This window comes from Coturnix japonica, chromosome 1 (assembly GCF_001577835.2).
Source record: "Coturnix japonica isolate 7356 chromosome 1, Coturnix japonica 2.1, whole genome shotgun sequence".
NCBI classification, from domain to species: Eukaryota; Metazoa; Chordata; class Aves; order Galliformes; family Phasianidae; genus Coturnix; species Coturnix japonica.
This window is the reverse complement of record NC_029516.1, coordinates 64965407-64991940: the sequence shown is the minus strand read 5'-3', so window position 1 is coordinate 64991940 and position 26534 is coordinate 64965407. Positions and strand designations below refer to the sequence as shown.

At 36.4% G+C, this 26534-nt stretch overlaps 1 protein-coding gene across 1 annotated transcript in view; it reads right to left on the bottom strand.

Annotated features, from left to right (window-relative positions):
- The window catches only part of ATXN10 (ataxin 10), a 91791-nt gene that overhangs the window by 16025 nt on the left and 49232 nt on the right, over positions 1 to 26534 (bottom strand). The window contains exons 7-9 of the mRNA XM_015870548.2: positions 25686 to 25851; positions 20974 to 21082; positions 19464 to 19633 (exon numbers count right to left, since the gene is read on the bottom strand). Of these exons, the coding sequence (XP_015726034.2) occupies positions 19464 to 19633; positions 20974 to 21082; positions 25686 to 25851 (445 nt within the window). The remainder of the gene's footprint in view (positions 1 to 19463; positions 19634 to 20973; positions 21083 to 25685; positions 25852 to 26534) is intronic.

Here is a 26534-nt window from a genome sequence, read left to right as displayed (position 1 = left end):
GGGGAGCAAACTAGCAAAGATGAGATCTATTATGTTTCATTTTATATATATACAGATGTCAATTCAGAAACACCATCAAACATTCATGTCTGTGGATATGTAATAGTACAGTGCTTTTATGTATTCATACTCCAATGTACCATCTTACCAAAAACTTAGGGTAAGTTGATCTTAACTATGTATTTGTAGCATAGTTATTTTTAAAAAAATACACTCCATAAGAAATTCATCTATTATTTTAAGATATATGGCTGTGCCATACATCATCATACATATTTGTAGGCTTGTAGGAAGGGTTACCTATTTAAATGAAAACCTGTTCTAAATTATCTGCAAAATTTCAACCTTCAAAATATCTTCTTACAACATACGCGCATTTATTTTACAATCAGAAAACTATTGATATTTAATAAGACTCGATCATGTGATGATTGTGTTTATACCGGTATATCTTTTATATTCTTTAAACTTATTTAAACTGTCTGGACATGGTCCTAGGCAACCTGTTCTAGGCAAACTTGAACAGTGGGTTTGGACAAGAGGCCCCTCCAGAGGCCCCTTCCAACCTCACACAAATCATACTTGTTCAAGTCTAACATTTTTTTTTAATGCTTTAACATTTAATTTCCAACCAAGAACTGGTGAGCAAAGGAATTTAGGTACAATGCCAATCTAGGTTGTGGATTGATTATAGGATTCTTTCTTTCATCTTTTTTTGTCCAAGATCAAAAGCATTTTTTATCTATCTTATAAAACAGTAAATCAAAGTTTACACTACAGGATGGATCAGCTTTCTCAAATCTTGAGTGAAGTTGGGTAGGGGGAAATTTACATGTGAAATCCAAAACAGATCAGAAAAACTAACTTAGAGACAAATCTGAGCACATGTCTCTTTAAAGTTGTTCTTTATATAATCTAATGCTCAAACATGAGAAAGTAACAGTAGCAGAGACAGATACGCAGGCAGAAAAGGCTAACATGCAAAAAAAGCAAAGACCATTGCTTGGTCTAGACCTAACTGGCACATTTGTGTTAACGTGTGTAACTATACTTCCATGAAATATAGTTAATAAAAGAAGTCTTTAAATATTCATTCTTTCCACAACATTTTTGTGTGCTTTCCAAAGGCCATGTATCATGTATGATATCATACTTCAAAGCTTGAACAAATGGTGACCTTTCAATAACACAGAAAGTTGTGCATGCTTGGAAAATGTTAGTTCTTTGATTTTTACACTGCAGCCAAACTCGGATATGCCTACCACATCACCTTGTATTTTCCACCAGTGAATGGCTGAACAGTGAAATTAATCTACATTAAGTGCTGTCAACTGAAATAAAGTACGCAATCTGTTTTCAGTTTGATACCGATGAGTTTATTCAGCTAACAAAGGAATCATTCTGGGAAAATAAAATTTTAATTAAAATTCATGCTTCAAAAAGTTACTGTGGGGATATAATGAGTTTCCTACAAAGCAAGGGGAAACAGAAGCATCAGACCGCAGCCTTAGCAGTACCTAATGTAAAAACAACTTGCTAACTGTGTCACACATGCACTGACAGTCTCGTGAATTGCATACAATTAAAATGAACAGGCCCAGCTTTCTCTCTTTTCTTTTCTTTTTTCTTTTCTTTTCTTTTCTTTTCTTTTTCTTTTCTTTTCTTTTCTTTTCTTTTCTTTTCTTTTCTTTTCTTTTCTTTTCTCTTTTCTTTCCCTTTCCCTTTCCCTTTTCCAACACCAGTACTCCAGCTTTAGTCATGTCTCTTACTACACAGTAAAACAAGAAATTAAACTGGACCAAAGACAAATCTCTGTACTTGTCAGAGAGCCTCATGAGGTCAACTCCATGAGCCCCAAATCCTGAGCAACCACTGCTGGAGAAATTTCAGTCCATGCCAGCTGTTCATGAGCCATCAAAACTGCATTTTATGGTAACCCAGAATTTACGCAATTGCACTGCAATAATCTGGGCTGCAAAGTAAGCCGGTTCAGCTCTCCGAATAGCGGAGCCACTTTTGCAACTGGAGTGCCAAAGATCTTTAAAGGAAAGGATTGCTGGCCCTAACAGGGTACCCCATGCACATGCTGAATCTCTCTCATCAGCCTGAAGAAAGGGTTGGTTTATGGGCTGTCTCGGCTCAGTTCCATGACTAGTAGGGCAGAGGGATCTGCAGATCCACACCTCCAGAAAGGGAAGACAGTGGACCCCAAATAATTAAAACAGCAGCAACAATCTGAGGAGAAACAAACTAATTTACTAAATATGGTATCAGAATGCAAGACAACACACTATAATACAATATAATTAGAACTGAAGCTAATAAATCAAATATAATGAGAAAGAGTGTCCGAAAGGTGGAAAGGCCTCACCATATGCTGTTGGGTCGAGCAGCAGGGAGGAGAGTTGAAAAAAAAAAATTAAAAAATGGGAAGGTCTTGTGACCTTGCCAGGGGTTATATCTCCTCTGTGAACACACAGTCCTCTGGGAGATGTTGAACTTCTCTTCCACACAGGTGCCTGGAACTGGAGCATTAACTAACTCCCAGTGCACTACATGATGTTATAATGTGGAATACAGATAACCAAACATCATAAAACCATGACAGGTTGTTACTATAATCTTCCATGCTAGTAGATTTTGTAAACATTAGGAAAACAATATCATAGGCCTCAAGCTCTTAAAGAGATTTATTGGAACTTTACTGCCCAATATGAAGGATTCATTGATTTTTTTTCTACATAATTATTGGCCTTAGAATTCTTCCATTGAAAAGAAATGTGCCATATTTAATTTTAAATCAGGTGCAAAAACATCCTGGAAAGAAAATACGTAGTACTGTGAATCTGGCTGCAACCCATCCACATTTTTCAAGAAAATATAGGCAGAAACTAAGAAAAAGGATGGTCCTGGCATGTCTTCTAAGTCTAAGTGTACTTAAGTTCATTAAACCTACCCTCTGTTTACATTACTGGCAACAAAGCTGGCCAGTACTATGGAATTGCACGTGACCATAAAAAGGTTATCTTACTATGCAGAATCATGGCTTTCTATATATGTATAATTATAGTCCATTTATATATATATATATATATATATATATATGATTAATTCTGAACAGCATTTAAATACTAAAGGATGCTTCAGTCAGTAGGCTGAAATCTTTAATTAAGTAGATTTGGAAAGTTACTTAAATTTAAACACATAGTTCTCTGATGGCAATCTCTAGGGCTTTGGTCAAGTCAGTACTGCAAATTTTGACCTAATATCACTGTGTCAGTTTCTGAACATGTTTTCTAAAAAAGGAGAGAAATGAAGTACTCAGCATGCAAAGGCAGGTGCCCTTCTCTGCAAGCTGAGAGCAATCTTTGGGCAATGAAATCGTTAGCTCCAGATTATTAATTTTTAATTCACGTTATGGCACTTGAAAGAAAAAAGGGTTTCTGAGGTAACTAAATCAGCAAACTTTACATGGGCTTGGTTCCTTCACTCTACTTTTTGCAATACTCCTAGTTCTGCCACACAGTTAAATGCCTAGAAACAGGCAAATAGCAGAACATGATTCAGAAGTACAGTTTTGCTGACTGGTTGCCAAACGCCAGTCTTAGCTTGCAGTTCTTCAGGGACTGGCCATCACCCAACTTTCCACTCTGAGTTTCTCATTTATCTATTCACTCACTCTCATGATGCGTAGCAGTAGGAATACAACAACATTTCTGGTACCCATATTTCTTTATTGAATTTAAACTGGCTATTGAACATGAAAGCTGGAGGAGGGAAAGGAAGAGAAAAGGGAAAGAATAACACAGCTGGGATGGCATGACCACAGGAAAGAAATTTATTGATTGTATTTTCCCTTTTTTTCTTAGTATTTGAGATTACAACAATTATCATCTTTCAACATACATCTCAAGCTCAATCAATGTACCAGCATCAATCTTACATTAAACAACAGATGAATATAATTAAATTTTGCACTTCCCCTTTAAGGAAACTACATTTATTCCCCTAGTGTGCATCATGATGCATGGTCTGGCAACCTTTACAGAAGAAAACAAGAACCTTCACATTTCAGATAGCAAAGAATGCAATTAGATAATTTCTGTCCTGAACAATAATTCTGTGAATTTTCACAAAAGTTAGAGAATTAGGCAATCAAGGTTGAATCATCAGACAAAAGGTTGTAAAGGTACTAGTTTATAGTTTACCTGAAGGATCATTGCAGGCAGAGTTCTTCAAGGGCCTGCCACAGGTCCTATCCTACTTAGGATCTCTATCAGCTACCTGGAGGAGGAGAGCGAATGCACCCTCACTGAATTTGGGACACCTATATATTGTTGATACTCTTAAAAGCAGGCTATAATCCTAGACAGAAGCCTTAGAAACTCAGTGATGACAAATGCAGCGATCTATGCTTGGAATAGACTAATTCCTAACAAAGATGCAGGCTGTGGCCTGTCTGCCTATACAGCAGCTTTGCTGAAAAGGACCTGGAGATCCTGCTGAACAGTAGGCTGAAAGCAACCCAGTGTGCTCTGGCAGAGATGAAGTCTGACAGCATTGTAAACTATATGAAAAGGAGCATAGCCAGAAGATTGAGGAAAGCAATTATTCTTCTTGGTACTCATTAAACTACAACCAGCTTAAGGGGCTGAATCTACACCATGTGAAGAGTATTTAAAAGAAGTACTTTTTCAGGCTGGAGAGTAGAAGGCTTAAATAACCTGACAGCAACTTGCCCATGCCACAAGGACATTACCGAGCAACACTCCTGATTCATGTTCTAGTGGATTAAACAAAGAAAACTAGAGTAGTAAGAATGAAACAAAAGTTTCTCATTGTATAAAAACAAAAACTTAATTATGAAGATATGGAGCAGTTTGCCAGCAGGCACTGTGGACTTTCCATCTTGGGAGTCTTCAAGACTTGTCTGGATAAAGACCTGAGGCAACATGGTCTAAATCACAAAATTACAGAATTGGCCAGGTTGGAAAAGACCTTAAAGATCATCAAGTCCAACTGCAACCTAACCATACTATCCTAACAGAACTCCGCTACATCATGTCCCTGAGCAGATCCAAATGGTTTTTAAACACATACAGGGATGGTGACTCAACCACCTCCCTAGGGAGTCTATGCCAGTGCTTAACAACCCTTTATGTATAATAATAATTCTTTCCCGATATCCAGTCTAAACTTACCCTGATGCAGCTTGAGGCCATTTCCCCTCATCCTGTCACCTGTCACCAGCAAGAAGAGACCAACCCCACTGAAAGCACCTTTGAGATACTGGAAGAGAGCAATAAGCTCTACTCTCAGCCTCCTCTTCCCCAGACTAAACAGATCCAATTCCTTCAATTGCTTCTCACTGGGCATATTCTCTAAGCCCTTCACCAGCCTTACTGACCTTCTGTGGATCTACTCCAGCACCTCAATGCCCTTTTTTGTATTGAGGTGCCCAAAACTGAACACAGTACTCAAGGTAAAGCCTCACCAGTGTCAAGTACAGGGGCAGGATTATCATCCTAGTGCTACTCACCACACTGTTTTTGAAACAAGCCAGGATGCCATTGGCCTTCTTGGCCACCTGGGCACACTGCTGGCTCATATTCAGCTGACTGTCCATCAGCACACCAAGGTCCCTTTCCATCAGGCAGCTTTCCAGCCACTCCTCCCCAAGCCTGCAGGGCTTGAAGAACTCAACTTCAAGCAGGAGGTTGGACTATAGATCCTGAAATCCCTTCAGTGTTAATGCCTTTAGGAGGCTAAGAAACAACTTCCATCTCACTCTACCAACTGCTGTTTGTCCAAGGTCAAGTTCTTTCCGCCATGATATGAGCATTTACTGATTATAAAACTACAAAGAGTAGTCAGAAAATTTACCACAGCATGTAACAAACAGAAATGGTTCTATAAAAAAAAATCTTGTCCATTGCTGCAATAATTCTGAATATTCAATTAGCTGTCACGACAGAGATACCTTAATTTCTTTTTCAGATGCAAACTGCTCATTTAAATGTATTCTTCTAAGTGCACATAATAAATCTACATGTAAATTATTTGAGAGTAGTGAAACTTCTCAAGCAAATATAAGATAAGAATTCTTTATAAACCAACATATTGAAAAATATCTGTGTTGGCTGGAAAGAAAAGTGAGATATAAAACCACAATACATGACAAAAACCATGACATCAAAAGCAACACGGCTAATCTAACGCAAAATTTTGCTAGGGATCACAATGAACTCTAAAGAGCTTCAAGAAAAAAAGTCTAGTCTTCTGTCTACATCAACTAGGACAAGAAATAGTGGGCCTATAGTAGAGAACATTCACACTAAACACACAGAAAATATCTATAATGGCAATGGTGTGTCAAACTGCAGTATGCTGGAACATGAGACTCACAGAATGCTGAAGCAATCTTCAATATTGCAAGTCTCCACAAATGAGCTGCCAAATATTAACCACGAGTACTCTAACCAGTCCTGCTCTGGAAATGTGAATTGGTATGATCCATTGAGGCCCTTCTTTTGGCAACTCTGCAGGACTTTTCCAGGCAGAAAATCATACTGGAATAAAAAAACACCAAAGAAAAGCAACCCCATGAAATGCACACTGAAGATTTGCAAGCAATCTTTAGTCAACATTAAAGATACGTTTAAAGGCTTATTCCTGCTGAATGTACCTCATGAGAACTACATAAAGATTATGTAGTGAGAGATATATACTCGAGGTCCTGCAACCAGACAGGCTGACAAACAGGTGCTGGTTTTCCCCTAGGACCTGCTCAACAGCATAGGTAATAAGTAATAAGAATTGGAAATCTGGACAGAATTCGGAATTCAGATTTGAGCAACAGAGCAGCTTAACAGCAGAAGAAATAAACCTATTTACTAGGTTTCTTCACACCTATGATGGTGCAGAGAATAATATTTTACCTTATTTATGAGAGGTTTTTTCATTGTTTTTGTTTTTCTAAACAGTGGAAGTGACGGGAGATAATGGGAGGTTCTAACTCAAAGGAGAAAAGAACAGTAATCCTCTAATCCTAATACTACTGAATTCCTAGGTCTACTGCAGACTACAGGCAGTTTGGCTTAGAATAGAGGCAGCTGTGGCTTGTGGCAATCAAGTCTATTATTGGAGTTCACCACATCCTGCAGATCTACTGAAATACTTGTGGACAGAGGCTCCTTTCTCTAGCAGACTTGCCTGGCTAGTCTGAGAGCAACTTGTACTGGTGGGAATGATGTTGATAGCTAAGAAATACCTTTAAGTCCATTTCAGTGAAGTTAGTGACCCCAGAATACTCTTCCCCTTACTGTCCTGTAGATATATGCTTAGATAAGCTTGTATAACAAAATTGGACAACTGTTTTTATATCTGAAATCCAGATATCATGGCAATGAAACTGGCTCCTGCTACATTAACTTCTGATATATTCTCCCACTTTCAGTATTATTTCTTGGAAAGCCATGAGTTTGATTTTTTTCAGCCCTCCCCAGAGAGCTCCCTTGGCATCTCTCTGGAAAGAAAAAAAAAAATTAGAATCTTAAAGTGGAATTTCTCTATGATATTCTAAAACTCTCTGGAGAGCTGGTTGAGAAGATGAGGACTTTGACCTTACTGAGGCAGAAGGGAAGACAGCAAGAAGGTACCTTGCACTTCATCAAGACTGAGCCAAAACGGGCAGCATCTGAAGTGTCCAGCCACTAGAAAAGAGTAACAAACCATCTCAGCTGCTGAATAATTTTTTCCACTAGTCTTTCCAAAGCAAAACACAGTAGTTTCCAACCATTGAGATGATAATATAAACACTTGAGACTTCAGAATAGGTTCCCGCAAAAGACAGTAACACAATTGGTTCATTTATTTTTAAACAATTCAGCGTTCATCATTCACTTATTTACAGTTCCTGAAACAGAAACCGCTTTCATGAACAAATAGATGCTGCCACAAGGAGCAGCCTCCTGGCTTTCTTAAGGGCTAGATCTGCTACTCAGTATGGATAAATTAAGGTCCAACACAGATGGATTTCACTTGAAATATCACGTATTTTCTAGCACGGTCTTTGCCTATCCGTGCAGTAGGAGTAAGAAAAAACCCCACACATAATAATGTTAAACATCATCCAATATTAAAGTTCTGTGATTTATTTGGACAGTTGAATTTGTACAATTTCAACATCAACATCACAGTATATGCTTCTCTACTTTTAGTCACTCACTATCTTATTCTCAGCCCACTAAAGACAGTTATCAGATGGTCTTAATCTGTTAGTTTTCAAAACACTGTCATAAAAGTGGCTCTCATATTTTTTCCTATCACCAGAATAAAAATTATAAAGCTAAAGGAAGTTAAATGCAAAAATCAACTATGTGACTTGAACTGGGCTGAGGACACTTCTTACAAGAAGTTTCAAAACTGAATTTTGTTCTAAACAAGAGTAATAACTGAAGATTTCCAGCTACTCCAGAGTTATGAAAAAATACTAAGACAAAGGTTGGGAAAATCAGATGATTAATTTCAACTATCATAGTTCTTAACTGCAGCGGGAAGTTCCAAGTCATTCAGGCATGCCTATAAGATTTTCTCAGAAGCCTATGAATTCAGCAAGGAAAATAAATACGAATCGAATAAGGTATACTCTAACGATAAGTACTGTTGAGTTCAGATTTACTTAGCACTCTCCTTTTCCTTCAGATTGAATCAAAGGTTTAAAAAATTCAGCGCCACACATACAAATTAATCTGTGACAAAGATACCAACACAACACTCAAATTATGAAAATACCATGTGAGAAAAGCTGTAGGATTACTTTAAGACAACCATTTGTGCTTGTGATAACTTTCTGCAGCAAGTACAACAGTACATCATACTCAACTGCACTGGTTGGAGAGCACTGATTTAAAACAAAAAGCAAAGTAGTACAACCACCCAAGTGGTGGCCGTTTCCTATAATGACACACCCCAGAGTTTCCTATTGCAATTCTGAAGTGAATAGTAGCAATAAAATGTTTTAAGGAACTGTAAAGAATAAGTTATTGAGTATATTTATATCATCTCAAACCTTGCAGCCAAGGAGGGTTAAAGTAAAAAGCAGAAAGCTAGTAGGACTGAAAATTGGAAACAGCACACAGACATTATTAATGGCATTCACTATTCTGTTTCCATGTTCCTTGTTCACAAGGCTTCCAGTATTTTAGTGATGGGACAAAGAACAAACCATTAATTTTCTATTGTGTCTGTAAAGGATATGCACTCTATTACACATTAAGTGTGAAGCTATCTTTTATGATAATTATTTTTTTTTCACATAGTAAAATAAAGCAAGAGCTTCAGGAAAGGACTATGAAACACCTTTCTAGAACTCTAGCGAAACTGAAAGTAGTAGACTGCAGGGCTCATCTGACTACTAAAGCCAGAAGACAGTTTAATGGTGTTTGCTGTTTGTGTTTTGAATCAGACCAGTCAGGGAAGCCTTCAGAAGTCTGCAGACAGCCACAAAACTCTCTTCTTTTTTAACAGTGCAGGGCAGAATACTTCTAAGTTAATAATACTAATCCTGTTATTCATTTTATATGATATGTTACTTTTTCCAACAAACATATAAATAGCAGAATCATGTCTTTCAGAAAGAAAAAAGAAACAACTTGCAATTACAATAATTACTTTGTTTAAGGACTAGAAAACGTAGCATCACATTCACTTCAAGTCAGTAAATTAGAGCATATTGAGGATAGTTACAAATCAGGCTAATGCAGTTGCTATGAAGTTGGAAAAACATGACAAAGGAAATTTTAAGAATCTTTTGTATCTTCTTTCCTATGATTAACTTTTTGTTTTATGATACCTTCAGGTCACAGCATATTCTTCATCCAGAACAGAAGAGGTGGTGCAGAATTTCAAACAAAGCAAAGTAAGTATGTTCTATTCCATTTTTCAAAAATAAGTATTGGCTTCCTTTTTTTTTTTTTTTTTTTCTTCTAATCTTACAAGCCATTGCAAAAATATCAATACTATCCTTAGCACTTCCCTCTAAAGGCCTTTCATTTATTCCTGCAAATAATTTTGTAATCAAATACAGTTAAAGTATTATTATTTTTTTATTCAGTGCTGAGTACACAAATCCCAATAACTTGCAAAGTGAAACAAACTGCTTGTAAGCAGTGGAAAAAGTAATAAATATTATATTATCATAAACTAAGTGACTATAAATGGAGTGACCTCTTTAGTGCAGAGTCACTCTGTTTATGAGGCAGACAACATACTTTTTCTTCACTGAAACAATGCCATGAACTATCTCAGCAACATTCTTACTGGGACAAATATAGCCATATATTTTATGGATAAAAAAATCCTTGTGTTCTTCAAAAACACTGTCTAAAGAAAATAGTCTCCTAGAAACAGAATATTCCAGAGAAACGATTTCTCACAGGCTAAAATCAAACATTAAAAGGAAACAGAAAACTTACACTGAAATATTTAAGAGATTTCATGGTTTTAATGCAAAGGACACTGTGAAACTAAAGAAATACTCTTATATGGAAAAAAATGTTAAAACACATTGAGAGGCTACATTAACATTAACAATTAGTAACACAATGTGTATGTTCTTCCCGTGGTATGGTGTGCCGTGAACAAATATTTTGTAAATTTGACCTTTAGCATTTATTTTCCATCAGCTGTGTGTTATATAAGAGAGCCATTAAATAATAAAAAGGGAAGTACTCAAAAAGGTGTTTTGATTTACCAACCTATTATAGAGTGGCTAGCAGCCACACGAGAAACAGAAAATAACAACATACGGGAAGATAACAAGCAAGATTTCTCCATCATTTACAGAGAAAAACATTAACTTCTGGTTTGTAAAACAGTAATAGTTTCATTGAAGTGTTATTCTTTACCAGGTTGTCTAAATAAACGGCATAAAGCCCTGCTTGTGCTTACTATTCAGGCATTTATTGCTCCTCACATTTTCAAGCAAAAGATTTTTGCGTTAGTTTGAGGTCTTTTTCTTTGTAGCTTTTTTTACAAACAGACCCTCAACTCCAGGACTTTTCTTATAATGAAAATTATAAATACATTTTTAACTGAAAAAAAAATCTGAATGTTGATCCTTTAGTAACTGTTCGTTGTTCTTGATATGTGCAACCGCTTTTGCTAAAGTAGCGTCATTATAAACTGCTCGTTTTCCCATTGACAGTCACTACACTGTGTAATACTGGCTGCAATATGTTTTTATAACATTTCCCTTATAGTCCTGGAAAGTCCCAAATTACAAATGGCCAACCACAAAAGGATTCAGAAAGTAAACTAAATTGCACTCTGTGTAACAGTACTTGGCTCCTTCCAGTAGTTCTGTTACCTGAAACACTTCTGTAAGCAATATATCAGAACAGAGTAAAATCCTTACATGTTATAGTATGCCCTGCAACAGCTGAGGAAATCTGTTATCAAATCACACAGTCCACTTGCTTTACAATCCAATTCCATTGCATACTAAAAAGCCACTGCAAACTCCAAATAGTTAACTCTCTGAGCATCCTCTCACAAACAGGTAAATGAAATACTTTACAAAGCTCCTATAGGTTGAGAATATTCTGTTTGAGAATGTTTGAGAGTTCTGAGAACTGTTTCAAAGAAAAACAAGCTACTGAAAGGGTTAGATATTACAAAATGCCATGACTAATAATACAGGAGCAGGATATAGCAGCTTCATAACTGTGTCCTGTAATTCAAGGGAACTAAAATTGAACAAGCAAGGAGTTACTAAATGTTTGCCAACAAATTACATATTGAAGAGTGTGTCTTTATTTTTGATTGCTTATGCCAAGGGGAACCAAGGTCTACTTTCATTTACAGCAAATGAAATAAGTTCAAGAGTCTTTACAGGAGATGCAAGACAGATTGGAAGAAAGGGAGAGACTCGCCAAGCTCATACTAAGCAACAACATACTGGTCAAGTCTGAGGGCTGCAACAAACTTGGCTTCTACAGCTCATTTCAGCAGAGCTTCTAATTGTATTAAAGGGCAGTAGCTTCAGCACTGGCTTGTGGTTGTCCTTTCTGTCATCATACTATTAAGATGGTCTACTGGCAGCTGCTGACTGAAGAAAACTAGAATCACAGAATCACCAAGGTCGGAAAAGACCTACAAGATCATCCAGTCCAACCATCACCAATAGTTCTCACTAAACCATGTCCCTCAACACAGCATCCAAATGTTCTTTGAACACCTCCAGGATTGGTAACTCCACCACCTCCCTGGGCAGCCCATTCCACTGCCGGACCACTCTTTCAGAGTAGTAGTATTTTCTAACGTCCAGCCTGAACCTCCCCTGGCACAGCTTAAAGCCATTCCCTCTAATCCTATCACTTGTAACATGAGAGAAGAGGCTGACCCCCAACTCACTACTAGCATTCCTTGACATCATTTGGGACTGGTTGGGCTCCTCTCAAGAAGATGCACAGGAAAGTTAATTCTGTGATTTGATTTTGGTGCAGGAAGATGAAGGTGAAGATGCCTCAAACTGAGATAAACCATGTGAATGCAAGCCATGCAGCATTATACTACTTGCACTCAACATTATATATTACTGTAGCCAATAGGGAACAGTCCAGTCCTCACATGACATTGACTGTTTCTTTGTTCTGCCTCCCACAAGTCAGGATTGCCAACAATTACCCTCTACATTTACCTGAAATTCTCAGAAAATGCATTTTCCTTTAGTGAATCAGCAAGCATAACCTTTGCAATGGATCAGACTCTTTATTAAGACAAATCTATCCACTTTGTTGAGATTAAAATCAACTTTACATTGAAAAAAATATAAGAACCCCAATGTTGTGATTTATATGTCTATAAAAATCATATACTTAGGATGTATGATGTACAGTAACTCAGGTATGCATGCTCTAGCACTACATTTCATGCTGAAAGCTTGATAATGCCTCAGGCTTTTGTGCGAGATGAAACATGAAGCTGAACCTAAGTAGACTGCATATTAGTTTCTTAATTTATTTCTAAATTACATCTATCAAAGGCTTGTTTTTTTTAGTATTTCTGTCTATAAATATCTTGAAGTCTGGTAATAACAACTGCAGACACTATGGAAGTAAAATTCCCAGTTTCTGGATGAGTTAATCTATGCTGAACAAAATTCTAATTTTCTATATATAAATTTGCAAAGGAATTATTTTAACAAGTCTGTAAAAAATGCATATAGTAAATTTACATTAAAACATTATTATGTAAGAGGATACATATTCATAACCACAGCCATAAAACCAAATGTTTAAAACAATTTACGTATTCTCTATAATTTTAATTATTTTCTTATTTCCTTTCTACTCTTACAACAGATCATTAATTAATTACAAAATAAAGACCGCAGATTCCATGTGAAAGCTAGAAAGAAGTTCTTATTTCAGGGGACAGATTCATTACTGTACATTAAATGTATATGCATAAAACATACACATAGTCATTAAAACTTCCTGAAATGGAAACTACATACACACAGAAACTCTTCCTAACAAAGTCCATAAAAAAAAATCTCTCATGATTTAAGTCCATCTCAATACCTGAAAATTGGTTTGATTTTTTTTAAAAAAGTACAAACACTAATAAGAAAAAAATATTTTTAAGATCTAAAAATCACTAGTAATTTTTCTTTTAAGCAAAGAAATCTTCTGTAGGTCTGTATTAATGAATACGTTTTCTTTAAAGTTGATTTTCAAAGGAATAGTTTGACAATTTTATAGAAAAGCCTGCAGGAGTAGGTTGACAGTAATGGAGGGTCAGAACATAAGAAGAGAAAAAGCACTGAATTGCATCCTCCATTAGCTGCCATAGGACTGATTCATCACAGGATCATTAAAAACCATATTTTTACTTTATTAATGAAGAAAGTACTGTTAAAGCTTTCTTAAGCAGCTACAAATTCAAAAAGCACTTAAAAAAATTACATCATGTGCTGAAGTGCTAACATGACACTGTGCAATTCAAGGCCCAGAATTAAAAGGAGGCACTCCCAATCACCAGCTGCACTGCAAATTCCAAGAGAACTGGCAGTAGGAAACTTCCTCTCAAACTGCGTTGGCTTCTTAAAGACTGGAGTTGCAGAGAGCAGGAATGGCTGAGACAATACTATTCCAATGACACTTTATTTAAGTCCAAGGGAATTTAAGTTAGGTCTAAGTCTGTGGGAACCTACAAGTTTTATTATTAATTTACTGAATTGCAGTGGGCAAAACAATACATTTCTTTACTACTATTTTTTGTTACTAAAATCCTTAACTATTGCCTGAAGTAAATCCAGCAATATTCCTGAAGCAAAATACAAAACCTTAACTTTTCCTCACTAAAGGGTGAAAGGTTTTTTAGATAAGCTGGAAAACTTACAGAAAATTCCAATCCTCAAACAGCTCCATGGATGGCACTCCTCCTTGACATCCATTTGAAATTAAATGTTGCAGTTTACCGTCACTACAACAGGATGTTATTGAGTTCCGTATGAATTCACTGAGCTCCATATTTGCTTTAGAGTGGTAATTCCTAGGTCAAAATTTTAATCTCTTATTTTTTGATGAGAACCTCTACCCCAAAATAAAAATATAAATAAAACCAACTCAGTGTTTAGTCAAAGATAAAAATTTCAGGTTCTTCAGGACCCTGGGATCCTTAATATACACAATCAAGACCTCATCTTGGCTTTCACAAATCTAGCTCAATCTGCATTTCACAAACAGCTGGGAGTTAATTCAGTATTATCTTTGTGCTCTGAATTTCAGCACAGATCATCTGACACAGTACTTTGATGTTGCACCTACTCCTACATTTCTGATATATAGGTAGTGTATCACTCAAGAAACTTAAATTAAAAAACAATTCATTTTTCAGTGTAATTAGTGGATATTTGGTCAACGTCCCCTTAAAAATCCTTCAAGATCCTTCCAGAAAAACACTTCCACCACAGCTGTTTGAACAGGTCTGATGAACTGCATGTATGATGTATTAATTTGGAGATACGCAGTTCTAAATATGTAAATAATAAATAATAGTCATTGTTTTACCCTTATCACTTCCTAATGGAAGTGCATTCTAACCCTTTATGAAGAGCACTGATGAAGATGCTGAACAACACCAGATCCTGTACTGAACCCTAAGGAACACCACCAGCTATAGGCCTCCAATGAGACCAAATCATTGATCACAACTCTGAGCCCTGCCAGTCAGGCAGTTCTCAATCCACCTCACCTCATACGATGTCAAAAGCCTTGCTGAAGTCAAGGTACACAACATTCAGTGCCCTACACATATCTACCCAGATGGTCCTGACATTATAGAAGGCTATCAGATTGGTTAAACATGATTTGCCCTTGGTGAATTCACGCTGACTACTCATAACAAACTGTTTTTCTTCCACTTCCTTGGAGATGACATGCAGACTAAGTAGATTCAGCATCTTACCTGGGACAGAGGTAAGGCTTATTAACCTTCAGTTTCCAGAAAAGGTTCAACATTCTGAATGTTCTTGCTTTTACCTAGTAAAGCATTACAATGTGGATAGCTACAATACCAAAATAGTCCCATCCAAACATCTTAGGCAGTGAAACTGTGCTTATTTTTACAGTTAAGCATGCAAGATTCCGCCACTTCAGTGATCAGATCCAAAAGTACCTTCCTTTTTGCTCAAGTCTAAACTAAGGAACTCTTCCGTTTTAAGTATATGTTTAACATTATGAAAAAAAACGATTATCATATTGCTCCCTTCCTTTAGAAACCTATGTAGCAGCAGCTCGATTTTCTTCTCTTTCTCTCAACAACAAACATAAACAAATGTGGAGTAGTATTCATTGCAAGCAACTCCAGATCCTGTCGTGCCATGTCAGGAGGATTTTAATTAGTTCAAATACTTAAGTTAGACTTGAACAATTAGAACAGACAAGTACACACAGTCTTTCTGTCAAACTTAGGTGAGAAACATTTTATTTAACAAATGGCTAAGTTGTCTTTTGTTGCTCTCCAAGTGAAGGAGAGAAAAGTGAATTCCAAACACAACAAATCTTGTTCATACCGCAAGAAGAAGAATTTTCAATTTAGGGAGAGTAAGTTTTAGATAAAACAGTTAAACTCAAATGTATATTAAAAAAATACAAATTGCATTAAACAGCATCTGGACCTTTTATACGCTATTTTTGCTTAGACTTTTTAAACCGTTCTTTCTGCTTTACTCACAGAAAAAATTCCACTGAGCTTTGTATTACAATTATGTTAGCAGAAGCACCTCCCTCAACTCAAATAAAGAAAAGGCATGTCAAAAAATTTCCCTTACAACTCAGAGTGAACTCATTTAGGAAAGAAGGTAATGGTCACATTTACCACAGACAACTTTATACCTAATTTTTTTCCTCCTTCATAAAGAACACAACATTTCTGTAAAATGCTAAGATTAACATCCCAGGATTGTGTTCATCAGTACCACTATTATGCAAAAACTTCTTGGCATAAGCATACGGATTGCTTTCTTTACTTCTGAGATTAGTATTGCTTAATTACAGAAGACATCTCAACAGTATACTTGTGCAAATTCACCATTAAGAGATCACTGTCCTGACCTGAATGGGCATCAAACTGGCTTAGCGTATCAACTTTACACACTTCGTTACACAAAGTAACAAGCAGTAATAAACTATCAATAATGACAATCAGCTGAAGACAGCAATAATATTACAACATCAAACCCAAATTTTGTTCTCACTCAATTAGCCTTAACCTTAAATTCAGAAATGCCACAATTTTTCCTTCAAGATTCCTCTCAAAAGGCAGCATTACACAGTGATCTCAGCATGCCAATGTTCTGACAAATTGCTGCTCCCTCCATGCAATACACACAGCTGATGTCTCATGTATAGTTTATTTCAGACAACTCTGCATCTTTCAAGGATGGTCTGCACAGGACAGAATCTCCAGAAGATGCAGATTTCCTTGTTTGATCTCAGATGTAGTAATGAACCAAAATAATTCACAAATAAAGACGGTAATCAAACTTTGTCAAATCTTCTCTGCCTTTCATTTCTCTTTTTACTAACTCCAGTAAGGTTATATGATTAAAGTGAACAGAATTCCTCTCTTTCAACTGAAACAATACAGAACAAGGTCTATAATACTCTGTGGGTTGGTTATTTGAGTACTGATGACACAGTGTTAAATTAATCTAAGCATTTTAGTTTTAGGGAAAGGTAACAAGGTTATGCAGAGCACTGTCAAAATAAGGCAGAAAATCAGTCATCTGACCTTCTAGCAGATTCTTCTGTAAATAGACATGGAAACATGGGCATAAATTAAACACCATGGCCTGCCTTGTATTTGTTTCATTTCTACAACTATAGCTGTAGTATAGATGAACAGCCAAAATCCATTCCCTGCTCAGTCTAAGAATCCACCTTCTTTCTTTCAGTAGTTAATAAAATTTGTATTTATGAAGGAAGCACAAAATACAAGCTACAGGACTGCCTTGTATGTAGAGCAGCAATTCTTGGCAGCTTCTCCTCCAGCAATGAGGATAAGCACAGAAAACTGCACAACCAATGCAGGATTCTGGCAAGTTCACATTCAACTAGCTCAACAACTAGTATCTTCTGAACAGCAGTTCTATTTGCTCTCTTCTCTTAATGCAAAAATGTATGCAATTCAGGAATGATCAATAACAAAGGTAATAATCATAACATTATCAGTTATTGTTACTGGTTTCTTATTATTAAGTATGACAGAATTCAGTAAAAAAGCATGTAATAACAATCCTTGTTTATATAAGGCACATTACAGAAGCCAGAACATGCTACTGCCAGCACGTACACAACTTTTTAAAGTCCAAAATGATCACTTTATCAAACATTCTTCTAATAAATACCAACCCATTCAGCATACCAAAACATGTAATTCAACAGTAAGCCTGGCAAGATCTATTTTAATAAATGCCACTCAGTTAACAGCTTATATGTCTGTCCGCTCCCTTTTATCTTCAGAACTGATCACAATAGTGTAAATAAAACTATGAGGAAGTTAAGTTGGAATGAATGCATTCCTAAACTAACACAGTAGGAGGCAAAGAATGCTTTCTAAAAACAAAGAATGCTTTTAAATAAAATGAAGTAATAAAGCATTGGTAAGATAATATATATATATTTTATCATAAGACTCTTCACTACTACCGACAAACCAGTATGTAAAGCCCCTGCAACTGTTGCTCTGACAGCAGGGGGATGTCTCAAGCAGAGATAGAGAAACAGCCTCTGTAGAAGCCACTACTGGCTTTCTCCATTACTTTACCTCTGCCACTAGTGCTCTTCGTGGTAGGACTGCACTATCATACATTAGGACAGAGCATTTATTATTGTTACTGGGAAATGAGGCCTACTGGGACTGAAAGAAAGAAACATTAGAAAAATTACGTATGAAAGCCTTGGCTTATTAATGACTCAGGACAGTAACAGAGTTGTTTCAGAGGTTTTGATATGGCACATATAACCCTCTCATGTCATGCAACATGTGAAACTGACTGAAGAGAATTTAATTCTCAAGGTAAGCCAAAGCCAGTCCAGTGGTTGGATAGTTACAGTCAGAGGGTTGTGGTCAACAGCTCTATATTCAGATGGAGGGGACCAGTGACCCACTGTACTGGGACCAGTGCTCTTCAACATCTTCATCAGTGACCTAGATAGTGGCATTGAGTGCATCTTCAGCAGGTTTGCAGACAAAAAGCTGACTGGTGCAGTTAATAAAACAAAAGGAAGGGATGTGATCCAGAGGGACCCAGACAAACTTGAAAAGTTTGCCTCATGAACCTAATGAGAATCAGCAAGGCCTAGTACAAGGTGACTAGTGGGGGAGGGAGGACCCATAGACCCACACTCCAGGAAAGGGAAAAGGGAAAAAAAAGGGGAAAAGGGTAGAGAGATGGGCCTAAAAACAAAACAGCAGCAATGATCTGAAGAGAAACAAACTAATTTACTAAATATGATACTGGGATGTAGATAACACACTATAATACAATATAATACAATATTATTAGAATTGAAGCTAATAAAACAACTAAATGAGAGTGTCCGAAAGCCAAAGTCCTTATTCTAAAGCCGAGGTGAGACAACCCAGGGAGTTCTCGTGCTGCTGGGATCAAAAAGGAAAGGGCAAATGACCTACAAAGGGCCTTAACATCTTTTCTCTCTGAGCGGAAATGATAACAGAACAGTGAACAGTCCTCTGGGGCATGTAGTTCTTCTTCTCTTCTGGGACAGGTACCTGGAACTGGAGCATTAACTCTAACTCCCAGTGCACCAATGATGTTGTGATGTAGAATACTGATAACAAAAAAACATAAAACCATGACATAAAGTCATAGTTCAAGGTACACACCTGCTCACCTGTGAGAGTTTTGCAATAAATAAGTACACACTTACCTTGTCTTGGTTTTCCTTATTTTTGTAACACAAGTTTCCAATCAAACGAATGAGATGAGCCTTAAAACCCACAGCTGGATGTGAAATTTCTTCTTGCCACTTCATAGAATGTGTTGCTGTGAAAATATTTACAGTCTGTTTTCCAGCAAGATGAGTTAGTCTCAGTGTATCTACAGAAAACAAAAACACTTGAATTATTATATACACAAAAATTAGCATTACTTTGCAGAGCTTTACTACCATTTTTAATTGTTAGGTTCAAGAAAGTCAATGAAATTTCATATTTTTAGAATTGTATCAAAATAATTTCAAAGGCTGTTGTCAAGGCTAGAAGGTATTTCTGAATCTTTTTTTTTTACATACTTACATAGTTCAGTGTTAAGTTCAAAGGCTAGTTCCGACTATCTGTGCTCTCAGGGTCACAACTTGTAGGCGATTGATACTTCTGGCATTGTAAATACAATCTGATTTTTGATTTAAAACAGAATATTTCTACAAAAACTTCTTTTAGTTAATAATTCTTACATAAATATGTTTTAATTATGGAATTATTTTTTTCTCTCTTCTGGAATGTGTTCCTAACTCTGTAATATGAGAAAGGATATCGTGAACATCTTGCACTTTACCCCATCATTATAAAACACTGTCATAATTGTGCAAACTGAGAAATAACTAATTTATGTTATAGTAAGTGCTAGGTGCTCCTGTAATCAAATACAGAAGTTTTTTTTTTTTTTTAATTAAACCTGAATCCTAGAATACCTTAAAATATTCATAATTAACACGTGTTTCATTCATTTTTAGTATTACACGTATTTTAGTATTACATATCTTTTGCCTTTAGTATTACATATCTCTCTTTAACATCCATCAAATTTTCACAGGTTACTCAGAACATGGTACCACAGATCAATTTCAGAGGATGCTACAGTTTATGAAGGTTATGTCAGTTATGTCATCCTCCTTCCTCCTCTGAGACCTCTCATAGAGGGTCTCTATGGACCATCTTGGCTTCATTTCATTTGTGGGCAACTCTCAGTTTGTTGTTATTTAGCAGAGGAAAGCTTCTTTCAAACTAAACTTCCAAGGTCCTAGAATGTGGCTAAAACTTCAACTGTACTTAGTTGAAGGAATTCAGGAAAAAGAAGGAAACAGGCTTGGAGAATTACCTTATCTGCTTTTGGAGGTACTTCTTCACACACTCAGTCCATGGAAGAACAGGGGAAGCAGTTTTTTTTGCTCAACTTTTACTGTATAAACTGCAGTGCTGAGAGTTGAATAAAAGCTCTGTTGGGTAATAGGAGCCAACAGAGCAAGCTGAGCAGCAAAAAAATTCCAGGAACAAATCAAATATTTGAAAATGTACATTAATTCAATCCCCTATTTATTTATTTTTTTTTTAAAGGTCAAAATCAAAATTGCCACCAGTTGTGAAAAACAACTTTTCATTCACTGTGCAACATGATTTGGAGCAAGCCAACAGCTAATAAACTCTGTGGCTTTCACTTACCTATGGCTGTTTGAAGCAAATCAGGCAAGGTCTGCAGATACTCCAGTTGTCCATTGTTTGATGTCATTTCACAAAGAATGTCAAGAAGCCGAATTGTAACCAGGGCTTCCTATAAATGAAAGCTACATTTCTGAAAATGTTTTATGAACGATACCATAAGAATATGAAAGTTCAACAATCTGTCAGATTGTTGTCAGATCTTAGAACCTCATTTTCTTTTTGCATTTCTTCTTTCATCTTCTTGATAGCCACTAAAAATCTGTGTAAAGAAAGGGATCTTTCTACAACAATGTATTACATTGAAATAATTTATTTTCCACAGTCCAACAGTGTTATACACGCCCTGAAAAGTCATGGGGAAAACAAAACAGAGGCATAACAGATGTTTTCAACAAAAACACAGTAGCTTCCACAAGCAGAAAAGCAGAAAATTACTAGCTGAGAAAATTATTTCTGTATAAATGTTTTCTTTGACTTTATTCAGTAGGACCGTCCCACTTTAAAGACACAAACACCGCCTGCAAGACACCAATTTGTTATCCGCAGGAATTCTGTAAAGTTCTGTGGTCAAATGAACTTTGGCTGCGAGAATTTACATTATTCTTGGGTAAATAGGACTCAGATCACAGATGCAGCATTTTGGTTAGGTATGAGACACAATCTTATTTGTGTATTATTTATTCAACTAGAAAACTATATTTTCTCACAGGCTATGTCGATGCGTGCTTGGAATGACAATCCGCTACCATAGGAGTGAATAGTAAAATTCTGAACACACATATTACTCAAGAACCATATTGTGACTGCAAGAAGGTGCCACACAAGGTGTGGTATGTAAACTGAAAGTAGCCCTAAAAAGACTCACACGCAGACCACATTAACTATTTCTGTCTTGTTTTGTTCAAGTCCGGGAAAAGAATACCTTTACATACAAACAGCATTATATTTTTGAATCCATGTAAACAATATAGGATAATTTAAATAGTCAGCAATGGTGTTTAATGTTAAGGACTAAGAATATATACATTCTTTATTTCCTCAACTACCTTTGACAACAGAAATGAGTATAGAGGCCAAACTGTATCTTGACTTTCTTCCTCACATAAGTGTACAACTCAACTTGTCCTTTCAGTAGAAAAGAAACAGTGTTTGAATAAACTGGTCATTGTACTTGAATAAAATTAGCTTACCTCAACTGTATTTCAAAGAAAGTAATGAGGTATTTGCATTTTTCACCTCATACAGCGCTGTATAAGACAGTAGCTTAACCAATATCCTCTCGTACACTTAACACTGACCTTTGCGTAACAAAAATTTATCATAGAATCACAGATTGGTTTAAGTCGGCAGGGTCCTCTGGGTGCAACTGTTCCAATCCCCTCTCCAGAAAGGATGTCCTGTGTAGGGTACTCAGGACAATGTCCGTGTAGCCTCTCATTGCAGAGGTAAACTCTGAAATCTCTCTGGGCACAAAGTTACACTTTACAACAAAACTGAGTTACCTGCTTTACAACTGTAAAGCAAAAAAGTGTCAATGGCAACCATAAACCACTCCAGGAAGATACAGCAGCCTTTGCTGCCTACTTATACCCCACTTTTTGCCCACTTAAGTGGTAAAGCTCTGTAATATCTAACACTGGGAAAAGCCAAAACTTACTTATTTCTCATTCTTATGCTTTTTCACTTTTCATTACCATGACCCTATTCCTCTCCTTTAAAAAAAAAAAAAAAAAAAAAAAAGAGAGAATAAAAGAAAGGAAATAGAAAATTAAACACTTGTTTACTTTTTGTTTGTTTACTGCCCTCTCCATTCTTCACTTTCTCTTCCTTCCTCTTATACCATCATCTGGCTCAGGTCAACCACTGTTCCACTTGGATTTGAAAAGAGGAACAGACTGCTTAGAAAGCACAAATGAAGCCACAATTTCTTATCTACTTATGAAGCTTGAATATACAGATGTTTTTGCACATATGCACGTTCAGATTTTTTCAAACCCTTTCTTTTTTTTTCTCCTCTTCAGGTTTCCCTATGGCTGCACAAAAGAAAGGCAAGAAGGTAGGATATTTCCTTAACAACTCAGAGATAAGAAGCTATTCAGACTGCAAAATATTTTGAAAACTAACAGCCATCATAATTTGGGTATAACCTGAGAAGTAAGCAAGGAAATTACTGAAAAGTTTTTTTGAACATGTTTTCACAGAGACCCAGAAAAGATGTTCTTTATAAAGAAATGAAATAACCCAAAATTTAGGGAAGTATTTTATTTTACAAGTATATCTGAAAATTAGTGAAAACAAATCGATGCTGAAGTCAGACTTGTAATGGAAAAGCTATTTTAAACGTTGGTTTAAATACTGCAGAAGGACAGAATAAACTTTTCATTGATTTGAGACAGAAGGTACAAAACCAAATGCTCCTCATGGAAAAAAGCAGCATTTACATATAACAAATTAAGCAGTAAACCTGACCCCTGAGACATCACTCTGGGAGTTGGGCCAGGTCAAAGACTATTCCCAGAAGGCAGTTTTCAAATGCAGTCTCCTAGTTGTGGAGGTCATGTCAGCTTCCTAAGTGCAGGAATCACCTGACAAAGGCACTTAGACTCAGGGCCAAATAGAAGTCCAGGCAGTGTTTAGTTTAATATCACAGATGATGAATAAAGCACCTTAAATGAAAGACACTGTACACAATTGCTCTTTTTTTCCCCTCCAGTTAAGTACAACTTTTAGGCAAAACCTAAAATATTTACCCAATCAAAGAGAAACCAGTACAGTTTTTCATCATTTCTAACAAGAAAGAGTTGAATGAATCTACCTGGTTTTTTTTTGTCTTTACCTATGGCAAGCACATATCATGAATAAATGCATACAATCAATACGCAAACACTTAAAACAAAAATGTCATTTATCTCACTATATTAAGCTATATTAGTATTCTCAATACTGCTGCCCCAAAAGATTCAAGCTGGATGGAAGCCTCCTCCTGCTAGGCACAAACAAATGCTTTTTTTCCAAGAACTGAAACCACTCAATACTTGGAAAGGAACCATACAGGATTTAAAAGAGAAAAAAGAATAAAAAAAGATGGAACTGTCTCAGTGTATTTCCTCTTACTGTCAAGCTGATACCTTTTCCAGAAGTAGTCAATTAAGTTTGGAAATGAAACTTCGACTGTGCAGTCAGTAGTGTTTCAGGAGAAGCATGAGAAGTGAAAATCCCTCCTTTGAAAATAAGGAAAGGATTGCAGTGGGTTTTTTTCCTATGCACCCGGCTATCACCTCCACCTGAGATGATTTTAGGTGTATATTCATAAAACTTCTCAATATACACGTAAAACACTGTAAAAATTTAAACTAGAAAAAAAAATTGTAAGAAAGTGCAACACATCATGTAAAATCAAATAAAAATCACTACTTTCCACTTATATTACATCTATGACCGATGTTCAGAAGTGTTTCTACAAAATAAACTATTACAGCTTAATTTTGTTTAACCATAAGATACTTCCAAGTACTACAGTGGTCCTCTGTCAATACAGAAACTATCTGTGACTTCTTTTGAAATATAGCTTTTAATTATCAACTAAATCTGTTAATTACACTTCTGAAACTGAGTGTAATTAATCAGTATTTGACTAAGGTGTATTTCTCTTCTCAAGCTTTAAGTATCCTGTCTCATTGCCTCAAAAGAATAAATAATCTTCAGCTGAGCTGAAAAATTAAAAACTCAATGAAAGACATCAGGAATTGAGACCAATATTACTGTCACTACCTACTTAGAATACAATCACCAATATCACAACACAAAAAAGCTCACTGCAAGATATGGTGTTAATTGTTCTGCAATCCCAAATGCATTGGTTAGGTCTTTGAGAAGCTTGCTGAAAGTAAAATTAAAAACTGGACTGAATAATTTGAAAAGAGCTCTACCCTTAGATAGTCTGAATCTCTGTAGTGTACAATATGGTGTGCCAGCAACTCCTGGATACTTCAGCAGAAGGAAATAAAATAAGACCATCCCAAACTCAGCTCTGTATCTGAGGCTCCCAAAGTGCAGCCCACAAGCCACTTGTGACCCATAAAATCTTTCCTATTTAGCTTGCAAAGGGAATTTACTGTGACCATCCTCAACAAAAACACTTCATTAAGTCTGAAGCAATAACAAATTTCTTCCAACTGGACTGCAGTTGAGGCAAGTGTCTGAGGGCTCAGGAGACAGGAGCTATTTGCCACTAAGAATCCAGTAAGCACCGCAACTTCAAACTGAGGACCCAAGCTAACCCCAGGAGTGCCACCTTGTGAGAAGCAGGAAAGTCCACCAAATTGTCCCAGATCACATAGAAAAAGGAAGTCAGCAATTAAAGCCCTCCCTTCCATGGCGGGTCACGAAACATTTCAGACAGCAGCCTTGCACTGAGCTGATCACACATGCATTCCACAAAGAGAAATTACGTTCCATGTCCTGAACAGTCAGGGAACATAGGCCCAACAAGCAGCTAAATGCACTTCCAAAAATTAGTGCTGGGGAGTTTACTGGTATATTAAATATTAATTTAAATGACCATCAGTTATTGTACAAAACAAAATAGTCAGCCCTAACTGTGAACTCTATTACTGCTTTCCCCCTGCAAAGGAAGCTTGGGAATGCAGTCAAGTAGTAATTTGCTACTTCACATTCTAATACTGTAACATGTTTGTTATAATTAGTCATACCTCATCTTCTGCATCTGCTGCAGAAGTTAGCTTGAGCACGGCTTCACATTTTTCTTTGAAACAGCCTGAAAGGAACTCAGCATGTCTCATGAACACATTCATTTCTTCACTGGTAACTGAGTTCTTCTCACTCACTTTTGCCATCATCAGCTCTAAAAAAGTAACCCTAGAATCAGAAGACACCTTGTTAATTATATTCACTAAGTGTTATAGAATTATAAGTCAAATAATAGTTGTTTAACTATTGACAATGAGCATGCTACTAACAGTGGATTTTTAAAAAACAAAGAAGACTGGCAATCACTGCCTATTCACTGGTTTATTTCTGCACACCATTAATTTAATTCATTCTCTGATGTGTGCAATCTGGCCAGATGTTCAATAGTTTTGTCAGGTCTATTTCAATTTCTTATGTTCTAACATAACATTACTATGCATACTACATATGTCTAAAATTTCCATTAAAAAAAACGTGCATAAACTGGTGTTAAGTAAAGCAAACCAAACAGTCTATTTGACAGCTTCCACATGGCCCTTGCTTTGCACAGTCCTTCACTAATCTTCCTCCCCCTAAACCAGTTCAGAGAAGAAAAAGAGGAAATAAAACTTGTTATGTAGGTTGCTCCAGAAGTAATACCTTCTATTTATTTTCATGGAAAGTACAACTGATATAAAGAGAACAATTCTATTTGTTAGAGCAAATTTTCATCTAAAAAACACTTGTTTTTAACATAGTCACAGTCATTAGCTATGCATTTTTACCACCCACGAATAATAAATCTGCATGCTGCACTTGTAAAAAAAAAAAAAAAAAGTCTGCACCAGCAGAGGTGATCCAACGCTTCACAG